Genomic DNA, 12,360 nt, shown 5'->3' with positions numbered 1-12,360 from the left:
AAATTTTAAATGCCCAATGATGCCATGTATTGAAATATGTGGTTTTGTGCCCCTATACTTTGCTAGTGGGAGTATTAAACTGGAGAAGCTATTTGAGAAGACATTTGATACTGCCTCCTAAAGGTGCACATCTACTTATCAGATGGAGTAGTCATTCTATTTCCAAGACTACTCAAGGAGAAACTTGCATAAATAAAATAGGAAATGTACTAAAAAGTTTATAGCCCTACATAATTCACAGTAACACAAATGGAAAACCCAAATGGCAACCAACATCCATAGAAAAGCAAATAAACTATATATATATATATATATATATATATATATATATATATATACACACACACACATATATATTTTTTTTTCTTTTTTTTTTTTTTGGTGGTACTGGGGATTGAACCCAGATATGTTTTCCATTGAGCTATGACATCAGCCCTTTTCATTTTTCATTTTGAGATAGGATCCCTCTAAGTTGCTCAGACTGGCCTCCAACTTTTGATCTTCCTGCCTCAGCCAACTGAACCAATGGGATTACAGGCATGTACTACTGTGCCCAGCTATGCATGAATCTTAATAACATAATATTAAATGAAAAAAGTAAAATTATACAAAGCATGATACTTTTTATTGAGTTAAAATTTTATATACACACACCTTTTTAGGATAAAAAATATACCCAGCTGCTTGGAAGGCTGAGGCAGAAGGTTCTTGAGTTCAAAGCCAGCCTTGGGAAAAGTGAGGTACTAAGCAACACAGTGAGATCCTGTCTAAATAAAACACAAAATAGGGCTGGGGATGTGGCTCAGTGGCCAAGTGCCCCTGAGTTCAATCCTTGGTATCCCCCAGAAAAAGAGAAAAAAGAGAGAAAAAAAAAAAAATATATATATATATAAAAAGAAAAGCAAAGAAATGATAAGCAGAATTCAATGTGACAGTTATATTGGATAGAAGGAAGGATGGTAAAGGTTATGTTGAACAAAGGGTAGGAAAGGAGAAAAAAATAGGTGAAGTTTACAATGGGTGGTAAGGTCTTAGGTACTTAGTACATTTCTAAAATAAGCAACTAAATGACTAAATAAATAAATAGAATTCATGAGTTGACCAATCATGAAGTGTGTATCATCAATCAGGGATTATCATAACTCAGTTCTGCATACTTTAATAAATTTTTAAGGAAAAAAGAAAAACACAGGTATCATCATTGATATGACTTACTCCTTTGTTCTCATCCAATCCATTACACATTAAAGGTGCTACCTATACCTACTAAATATTACTGTATTCATATCTGTTCACATATTTTCACATGGACTTCTGCAAAAGCCTCCTATTAATATCTACTTTTAAATCCATACCATTTATCTTTTTTTGGTACTGAGGATTGAACCCATGGGTGCTTTGCCATTGAGCAACATTTCCAGGACTTTTAATTTTTTGAGATAGAGTTTGACTAAATTGCTTAGGGCCTTGCTAAATTGCTCAGGTTGGCCTTGAACTTGTGATCCTCTTGCCTAATCCTCCCAAATCGCTGGGATTACAGGTGTGTATACATTCCCAATACTGTGTGATCTATTAAATGAAAATCTGATCATGTCATCCTTTCTAAATATATTCAATAACCTATTACTCATAGAATACAGACAAAAGTCTAATTGGCTTAAAATACCTTCCATGGTCTGATCTGTGTGCACGGACATGCTAATGGTTGCTCTCCCATATCTATTTTCTCCTCACATAAAATTAGACTACCACATTTTACCTAGACCCATGGCCACCTAGAATAAAGACAAATGCCCTAGTCTCCTTTACAGTTTAATTCAAGTTACAGAGTTTTACTCAGAGAAGAAAACTTGTGACATGGGCAAATTCTAGAAAAAGTCCATAAAGGAAACAAAGTGTACAACTGTCCCCTTCTTGCTGTCTGGAATATGAAAATGAGAGAAAAGGTGAGGTACTAGCAATCATCTTAGACCTTTAAGTAACCTCTGGAATAGAAGACAGACACAAAGGAACAAAATGAAAGAACCTGCAACCTTGATAGTCTTTGGACATGAAAGGGAGGGAAAAACTATTATAAACAATTGTTTCTCTAAACCTAAGTATATCTAATCCTAAGATTCCATCTTTTCAGCTTCATATCTCAGGACATCTCCCCTTTACTCTCTAATCTCCAGCTATACTGACTTCCCTCTAGTATCTTTTACTAGTCTCACTTCCATGTGCTATAAAACTGTTACTAATCTGGAATGTTCCTCAGCCTCTCTCCCCTAGTTAATACCTACTTAACTTTTACATTTCAGCACCTGTCACTTACTCAGAGAAACATTCTTAGACTTCCCTGACAAAGTCAAACACCATTTTTATGTGTATGAAAGAACTTAATCTCACCTAAAGAGAAGTATGGCCACTTGGTCCTGGAAGTCATGCCCAAGAAAATGTCTCTGTTTACCTAGGGGCTTTTGTGCCACACTGATTCTAACAAGGAGACTATGGGTAGAGGTTTTGGGTCAGTATTATCAGTTCAATGGCCTGTGGAGCTGAAGACTGATGAGTTCAGTCACATGGTAAGCAATCACATTACATAACTCAGGCCCAGTAAGTGTGACCATCAAGAATCAGTTGAGGTTCCCTGGATGGCAATAATCTGCACAACACTAGAAGACAACTAGAAGCTTCACACACGGAGCTTTCCTGGATTCTTCCCCATGTGTCTCTCCCCTGGTTTTATTTATTTATTTTTGATACTGGGGATTGAACAGAGGGCGGGGGGACTTAACCACTGAGTCACATTCTTAGCCTCTTTTTATTTCCAGACAGTGTCTCACTAAGTTGCTTAGGGTCATACTAAGTTGCTGAGGCTGGCCTCGAATTTACAATCCTAGTGCCCCAGCCTCCCAAGTTGCGGGGAATACAGGCATGCGCCACTGTGCCTGGCTTCCCTCATTTTAATCTGTATCAATTTTCTGTAATAAACCATAACCTTCAACGTAACAACGTTCAGATAGGTCTGTAAGCCTTTCTAGCAGATTACAGAACCTGAGGGCACTCTTGTAAGCCCCTAACACTGCAATTGCTGTCAAAAGTGAGGGGGACACTAAGTTCAATAGCTGGAGACCAAAGTGAGGATTTTCTAGATTGATCACAAATTTTGTAATACTGATTTCATTTCACTCCATGTAGCACTTATAACCACTGTAATTCTGTATTTAATTCATTAATACCAATCCCTCTATATACTTTAAACACCTTTGAGGGCAGGCATCATGACAACTTTTCATTCTCCAAGCACCTAGCACAATATCTGCCATATGTTAAGTGTTAATCATTCTTTCCTAAAAGACAGAACAAGAGTCAAACCTAGTACCACTGTAGCATGATCTTAAGCAAGTAAAGCATGCCTTAGCTTTTTCATTAGTGAAATGGTAATAAGAATGCAATGTTTTACAGAGAAGTATTACCAAAATATCATTCCTGGATCCTTACATACAAATTGCAATTACTAAGATATAATTTCTTTTCTGGAGATAAATAGACAGACTGTTTTTGTTTTTGTTGTTGTTTGTTTGTTGGATTTTTTGCCTTTTTTTTTTTTTTTTTTTTTTAAGCAGGTATGCGGTGCAGGGGATTGAACCCAGGGTCTTGCATATGCTAGGCATGCACTTTACCACAGAGCTATAAGCCCAGCCCTTGATATTTCATTAATTAATGATACACACATATATACTTCTAATTACAGTAGATGACTAGCATATGATGGCCAGAGATAACACTGGCCTTTACCTTTACATTTACCTCTCTAAATGATACAATGTCATCTGTAAATATCAACACTATACATTTAATGTGTATAATTTTATCACAAGTAAAAATGATTTCAATTCATTTTTTTTAAATTTCTGAAAATACTCCTAAGAGTCCAAACACTTTGCACCAATTAAAAATATGCAAGAAAAATAATTAAAACCCTTAAAATGGTACTTTTGTAAATCATAATAATAAAACCATATTTTCTTTAAAATAAGAGAAAGTTCTGATTTCTCTAAAAATACTCAATTTAGAGAGTCAAAGGAAAATGGAATGAAGCAATTAGAGAAAAAGGAAAACACATTACCAAGTAGAAAAGCAAAGACTTGACTTAAAAGTTAGCAATGAGAGCAAGCAGTTTTGTTTTTCCACCATTCTTATGTTAAGCAATTTTGGGAACCTCATAAATAAGCGCAACTTCAAAACAAATATAATCATATTTAGCTTAAACTTTAAACACTAATCAAATTAATCAAACTAATTAATGTAAGTATTCATTCACTTTTTTCAGCTTTTCCAAATGATGGGCCAGATAATATACAGGCATATAGTAATGTGAATTAAACTCAAATTTTTCTCATCAATGTATAAACTAAAACAATAATCCTTAAAGTGTGGTCCATGGATTTCTAGGACTACCTAAGACCTTTCTTTCTCAGTGGATTTGTAGGTTCAATTGTTTCCATCATAATCCTAAGACGGTTTTTATCTTTTTCCCTGCTTTCGCATTTTCACAGATGGCACAAAGCAATGGTGTGTAGAAGTGCTGGTATTTTAGCACAAATTTAACCAGTTGCATTAAATGTTTCATTGACATATATAGTTTTTAAAAAATCAAATGATACAAAGATCCAGTTTTATCAAAAAAACGCCTTTGAAACAAAAGCAGTGAAAATTATTAAAGTATTAAATTTTCACCTGAGAGTATAATTTTTTAATATTCTGTGTAATGAAATAGAAAATACAAATAATGAACGGCTACATAACAAGTTATGCTCGTGATCTCAAGAAAAGACACTTGTGTGATAGTTTACCAGTTGAGTTGGCATCTTTTTTTTTGGAACACCATTTTTATTTGATACAATACTTCTACTTACTTATTTTTATGTAGTGCTGAGGATGGAACCCAGTGTCTTGCATGTGCTAGGCAATCACTCTTACCACTGAGCTATGACCCCAGCCCAACACCATTTTTATTGGATAGAACGAATGGTAGACAAATATGGTTTTCCAACAAGGTATATGGCAAATATTTTCTTAAAACTTAGTGAAAACAAGTCAATGACTTTGAAGAAAACACCTGATATTTGTTGTTATTGACAAAATTTGCACTTTCAAGTAAAAATCAGAATTTTGTAAAATATGGGTCCAACATTATGAGTTCAAAAATTTCCTGATATCTATTGACTTTTCCAAGGATGCAGTATGGAGACATTGACAAATGTGACTCACTGCTATTGTCAAATCATATCAAAAGTTAACAATTAAAAGAGGTATATAAATCAGGAAATTTTCCAAAAGACCAACCCACAATGTTTTCAAATCATGCAGGATCAAAAATTCCATGTGAAGAACAAACTAATCCAAACGAAGGACAAATTTCACACTGCAACTTATATTGAAGGCTACTATCAACCCAGACATTAAAGAGATTTGGAAATATTTTCAACAACGCACTCTTCTCCCCAACTTTTCTGTTTTGTTAAGCACAGTTATTTTTCATTAGAAATACATTATTTTGGGTGAGGGATATATAGCTTAGTGATAGAATGTTTACCTAGCATGTGCAAGGCCCTGTGTTCAATCCCTAGCACCTCACACACACAAAAAAAGTTAATTATATTAGCATTTAATGACTTTATCACTGTTATTTTAAAATCAATTGACAAATATTTTTAAATGTTTCCATTTTAATGTCTATTATGGGTAAATAATGATAGATAATCCTATTTAAAAAAAACCTCTTTGGGGCAATAATTTTTAGATATGCAAAGGAGCTCTGAGACAAAAAGTCTGATGACTACTACACAAGAAGGAGACAGACAAACCAGACTCCCTTGGTTCTTGAGACCTTTCAGAGTATGAAAGAACCATACCTGCTTCGCAAAAAATATCGTGTCAAGTCTGGAATCCTGAACAACAGAGCCTGCTGGTTCTTCTCCTGGTTGCCACTTGAAAAGAAAAATTAAGCCATGAACTGGCCTACAAATAAAAATATAAATTAGTGACACCAAACGCTGATTCTTTTATAACACTGTTAACATGTTAAATTATAATCAGCTATTTAACAAATACAAAGCAAATTAAGTAAACTAAGTAAATAAGAGAAATTTTTAAGATTGCTACTGCCACTCATAGCTTTTAATGTTGCCTAAGAGGCTAATAACACTAAAAATTACATCGGATAACACAGAATTAAAATAAAAGATTTTCTCAAAATCTATGGACTTTTGATTAATACCTTACATTAACTTATTTAAAAATAGAAAATTAAGAACACAGAAAAACTAAAAGCTATTGACTAAATCTTGACTAAATTGCAAGATACATGAATAAAGTTGCTATAGGATGTTTACAGATAAACAGCTGATAGCACACATATTATTAAAAATAAGAAGCCAATCATATAATTATTAGATTTATGTAAAATCCTACTACAGTATGAATGGCTGCCATCATCTCATACATAATGAAGTCATCCTCATTCCTAACAGGATCACTGATGAGCATGATACATTAAGTCACCACTTTGATTTTCTCCAGTTTTTCACAGAGGCATCCTCCTCATCAAAAATCTTTCCTCGTTTTAAAGAGAGTTAAAATGATGCATCTTTAGTTAACCTTCCCTGATCTCAGTCACAACTGATCTCTAATTTTATCTAAAATGACTGCTGTTTTCGTGGGGAAGAGTAAGGCAGGAAAAGAAAACCGTTTCCTCCTTACTATCACATCCCTAGGTCCCCACTTTCCCTTTTAAAAGCCTATTCCTTGTCCCCATTCCAAGACCCTTAAGAACTCTCTTAACAAGGAAGACTCCTCTAGTGTTCCACTTGCAGCTATAGGGTCAATGATTGAGGGTACCAAGGTCAAGGGCAAGGAAATGTACATTATCCGTTAAATATGCTTTTGTATAATGACCTATTAGTCATGCTTTTATGATAAAACATTCCATGTTATAATACTATGCTCTATAAGTGAATTTTGTGAAAAACCTACCAATCAGTATTTTGTGGATATCGAATTACAGTCTTGGGACTGAATCCCTTACAGTTATTAAGTATGAGCCTCAGATTCTTGGTTACAAAACCAGAATAATACCTAATTCACAGGATTGAAAAAAAATTTAAAGGAGATAATGTACTCACCCTAAGGTAATTCAAATAAAATAAATGGACAAATCTGAGTAACCTCAAAAAGTTTGCTTAACTATAGATATATTACTTTTTTCTTTTGTTTTGTTTCTGTTTGGGTACTACAGATTGAACCCAGCAGTACTATACCAGTGAACAATGTGCCCAGCCTTTTTTATTTTGACACAGGGTCCTGCTATTTTGTTTTGTTTGCTTATTTGTTATGGTAATAGGGTTTGATTCCAGGAGCACTCTGGATGGAGAGACATCCCCAGATCTTTTTATTTTATTTTGAGACAGGGTCTCACAAAGTTGTCCAGGTAGGCCTCAGACTTGCAACCCTACTGCCTCAGCTTCCTAGCTGCTGGTGTTACAGGCAAAGTACCACCATGCCTGGTTCTTTTCACACAACTAAAATTTTACTTACTTTAATTTCTCAAAATTCTCAGGCTCTAAACTCCATATTTCTTCTACTTGGGCTCCACGGCAACCTGAAATAAGAAATTCCTTCATCATTAAATGTTAAAAGAAAGGTACATTTGGGTTCAATAGGACATGGACAAATTAAAATGGTAAAAGTGATGTATTAATTAAAATGATAAAATTAAAATATTATAATTTTTTTGAAGTTTTAAGAGCTCAATTTTCATTAAATCAGCACCTATAACTAACTGTTCCTTCTACCTCTCAATCTTTGGCTCTTCTACTCTGTTTTTAGACCTCCCCTCCCTTTTTTTTTTTTCCATACTGTATACTTTTTTCTTCTGGGAAAGTAAATAGCTACCATTTAAGTGACTTTCGAACCACACCCTTAGTTCTGATCTTTTTCCAAAGTTCCAATTATATACATACTTTCAACTACTTCAAAGTCACTCCCACCCCCTGCTCAAACATGCATTTCTTCTAGGACACTGATTTTGATCCCCAGGGAACATCTAGCAATGCCTTGAGATTTTTTATTGTCACTATTGTCATGGGGCAGGGAATGGGGGGTTGCTACTGAAATCTAGTGGTAATGATTAATCAGAAAATCAATAGTAAAAAGAAAGACCAAACATTAAAACATTGTATATCATCATACCACAACAAAAATGAAAAAATCCACTGAATCAAAATATTCCAAAATATTCTACACAGGTAGAATTTCAAGTTCTGACAATGCTTAAATAACCTTATGTTAAACACAAATAAGTGTTTATGTAAGGAAAACATAGTACCCAAATGTTAGCATCTACCTCCTTATATAGAGTCAATATCTAAAACAGCATGGAAAGAGAAATAAGCAATAATTTCAGAGACCTGAGTCCTAATCCCAGCACTGCCTTAAAGTTCTTAACCTTGAGCAAAAAAATAATTTTTCCTCATATATGTACATAAAAAAGGATATTATCTGCATCATCTAATATACAAAATTCTTGTGAGGTATTAAGGTTATCAAACACTAAACTCAAGCAACCTCATGCAAACTTCCCTAATAATATATATATTAAATTAAAAAGTTGGGGCAGGCTGGGGATATAGCTCAATTGGTAGAGTGCTAGCTTCGAATGTACAAGGCCCTGGGTTCAATCCCCAGCACCACACACACACACACACACACACACACAAAAAGGGAGATGAAAGGAAGATTTGTTTTTTAAAGTTAATGAAACATTGACATTTACCAAACACCTTTGGTATGCCAAGCACAATACTAAGCCCTGGTAAGGACACGAGTTAATAAACTATTATCAACAATACTTAAAAACCTCACAAATCAGGGCTGGGGAGATAGCTCAGCTGGTAGAGTGCTTGCCTCATAAGCACAAGGCCCTGAGTTCAATCCCCAGTACTGCAAAAAAAAAAAAAAAAAACCCTCACAAATCTAGTAAACAAGGATAATATATAGCATGTATAAATTAGATAAGGGTACACAGGGCATGGTCTAGAAGTTCAGAGGTAGAAGACAGCATTACTATCTGCACTTTTTAAAAAAAACTTTCAGGGGCTGGGGATATAGCTCAGCTCAAAGAGTGCTTGCCTGTCAAGCACAAGGCCCTGGGTTCAATTCCCAGCACCACAAAACTTTCATGGTTAACTAAACTGGGTCTTAAATAGGATGATTTCATCTTTTGTCAGTATTCCAAAGTGAAAGGAGGTTATTTAATAGGTACAAGTTTTGAAATATTTATACATTGAATAACACATCTGTATTCTAATACCGGTGGTCTATAAAACAGTTCTATTCTAAAACTAGTTTCAAAAATAGTCTTCTTGGGGCTGGGGTTGTAGCTCAGAGGTAGAGCACTTGCCTAACATGTGTTAGGCAATGGGTTCAATTCTCAGCACCACATATAAATTAATAAAATAAAGGTCCACTGACAACTAAAAAAAAAATATTTAAAAAACAAAGTCTTCTTAAAATTAAATCTGGAGGGCTGGGGTTTATAGCTCAGTAGAGCACTCCCCTACCACTGAAAAGTACCGGGTTCGATCCTCATAACCACATAAAATAAATAAATTTTAAAAGTTAAAAATAAACCTGAAGGCTTCCTCCCCAAGAAAAATACTCTGTATGGGGCAGGAGGAAGAACGGCAGGAAGCTCTCCCAAACTGTCACCTAAGCCTTAAGTTTAATTAACTGCTAGATATGCTATTTTCCCACAGATAGTTTGGATAATTTTTGATCCCCCTAACCTTACCAACAAGTCTATCGAAAGTAGTAAGGTTGGTCACAGCCTCTACACCCCCGACAAAGAATTCCCCCAGATATTTTCCACTACCCATTTCTTAGTTATCCCATGGTGCAGATAAATGCCATTTGGCTGACAATATGACCAAATGGGAAAAACTAGATTAGCAGTCCTCAAGCAACCTCTCCAAAAACAAGTACTAGACAATATTTTGAACTGAATAGGGAGCCCTAAATTGCAGACACTCAACTGAACTGGTCCCATTTTGGGGGCCCCAAAAATTATAATCAACACTTGTGAAACTTCAAGACTATACACCTACTTCTTGTGTGAAATTCAGATCTTAATTTGCCTCTTTCCTCAAAACAAAATGAAATATACCTTAGGAAATACAGGAGGCTGAGGCAGGAGGAATAAAGCCAGCCTCACAACTTGAACTCTGTCTCAAAATAAAATAAATAAAAAGGACTGGAGATATAGATCTGTGCTAAAATGTCCCTATGTTCAATCCCCCATACAAAAAAAAAAAAAAAAAAAAAAAAAAGGGGTTATAATAAGACTTTCCTGTTAATGGTCAGCTATTATAGACCATGGGATTACTCCAGAATTGCTCTATCATGCCAAACTGAGGTATAAAAAAAAATCACTAATACACCCTGCTAATTGTCTGGGTGTATAGTCTGAGCCAAATGGAAAGGCCAATACAAAATTTGTCTCTTGTACATACTATAAGATATTAATAGAATGACCGTGTTGGTCAAGAAAGACTAAGTACCTGAGGGAATGGTGTATTGGGGTAGAAAGGAATGGTGAATTTTGTTGAGAAACAATTCTCAATGGTTTCTCCTGTTTTGTTTGAAATCTTTACATTTATTTGATGATTATGGTTTAGTTTCCTTTCCTTTTCTTATAGTTTGGTTTTAGCAGGGTAACATCTCACAGAATGAGTTTGGGAAGTATTTATTCCCTCCTCTCCTTTTTTTTTTGGCGGGGGACAGAGGGTACCAGGTATTGAACTCAGGGGCACTCGCCCACTGAGCCACATCCCAGTTCTATTTTGTATTTTATTTAGAGACAGGGTTTCACTGAGTTACTTAGTGCCTCACTTTTTGAACTCACAATCCTCCTGCCTCAAAGCCGCTGGCATTACAGCCATGGGCCACCACACCTGGCTCCATTTTTTTTTTAAAGAATTTGTATAGAGTTGGTATTCCTTATTTCTTAGTTAAAAAAATGTTTTACTAAGATATTACATGTCATTAAAATTTATATTTATGTATTCACTGCTTCCGCAAATAATTTCCTCTCCAATGATGCAACTTTCAAAATGAATCTACAATAGCGTTCACAATACGATCAGATGTTTCACTTTCAAAAGAATTAAATTCCAGAAGTTCTGAGGGGTTTTTTTTTTTGGTACTGGAAATTGGATACAGGGGTGCTTTACCACTGAGCTACATTCCCAGTTCTTTTAAATTTTTATTTTGAGAAAGTGTCTCACTAAGTTGCTTAGTGCCTTGCTAAATTGCTAAGGCTGGCCTCGAACTTGAGATTTTCCTGCCTCAGCCTCCAAAGTTACCAGGATTACAGGAATGCACCACTATGCTCCACCCAAGTTTTTTTTTTTTTAAATTGATGAACTGAATGGAAAAAACAAATGGAAATGATTGGAATAAATGGATTTTTTTCTTTGAAGTAAATGATTTTTTTGCAAAGTTCTTTTGCTAATGGAGCCAATCCATTAACAGTCATTTATTTTTTCATGTGTACAGATAAAAGTACATTTATATATCACTCTCTGATGCACGACTTTATTTAAATCATTCTCAAATTCCAAGCTTTTGCACATATGAAATTGAAAGAATAGCTGATGATGGACTGAAATAATTTTAAAATAAAATTACCTAGTACCATATTTCTGAAAGTCAAATTTAACATGTCACAACAGTTAAGCTTTCAAAGATAAACATTATGGCTACACCTGCAGACATCTCAAACTCAGTGTATGTCCAAAATTGATCCCATTTTCTTGTCCTTCATGCCTGCTCTTTTGTAATTGTGTCCACCAGCCACCAAAGTTGAATTATTTTTTTTACTTTTCATGTAGGAGAAATATACTACCACTCAACCTGTGCTGTAAGGTTGGCAGCCCTGAGAATTCCTTTTTTCAATGTAGCACGTAATGGATGTACTCCTGCTCCAAAAAGAATGAGGAGAAGGCATTTCCACATGCAACTAGTGATTTAAACACAGCAAAACTACTGAATCTATGTTCTCCTAGCTCCCTACTTTTTCACCTCAAGTCAGTGGTCAAGTTATCACCTCAAACTGACCATTTTAAGAGACTTCTAACTTCTCTTATTCATTCTAATTCACTCTGCATACCACAAGTGTAGTAAATCTTAATTATAAAAATAATTTCATTTCCATATATTTGAATTTCATTCAAATATCTTTGACAATAAGTCCCCAGTGACTATAGGACAACCAAATTGTACCACATGGCACACAATCTGGCGTCAGTTTACCTGGTC

At 34.9% G+C, this 12,360-nt stretch overlaps 1 protein-coding gene and 1 non-coding gene across 6 annotated transcripts in view; both read right to left on the bottom strand.

Annotated features, from left to right (window-relative positions):
• Uchl5 (ubiquitin C-terminal hydrolase L5) overlaps nt 1-12,360 on the bottom strand; it is a 39,966-nt gene that overhangs the window by 26,061 nt on the left and 1,545 nt on the right. For all 5 annotated transcript variants that reach the window (XM_047521221.1, XM_047521222.1, XM_047521219.1 and 2 more), the window contains exons 2-3: nt 7,582-7,645; nt 5,901-6,006 (exon numbers count right to left, since the gene is read on the bottom strand). In XM_047521221.1, the coding sequence (XP_047377177.1) occupies nt 5,901-6,006; nt 7,582-7,645 (170 nt within the window). The remainder of the gene's footprint in view (nt 1-5,900; nt 6,007-7,581; nt 7,646-12,360) is intronic.
• On the bottom strand, nt 11,926-12,061 carry LOC124962507 (small nucleolar RNA U109). The gene has a single exon (XR_007104517.1). It is a non-coding gene; the product is annotated as a small nucleolar RNA U109 (small nucleolar RNA).

The sequence above is a fragment of the Sciurus carolinensis genome, chromosome 12 (assembly GCF_902686445.1).
Source record: "Sciurus carolinensis chromosome 12, mSciCar1.2, whole genome shotgun sequence".
In the NCBI taxonomy this organism is placed as follows: domain Eukaryota; kingdom Metazoa; phylum Chordata; class Mammalia; order Rodentia; family Sciuridae; genus Sciurus; species Sciurus carolinensis.
Note: the sequence above shows the minus strand (reverse complement) of the source record. Positions and strands in the feature narration are given on the sequence as shown.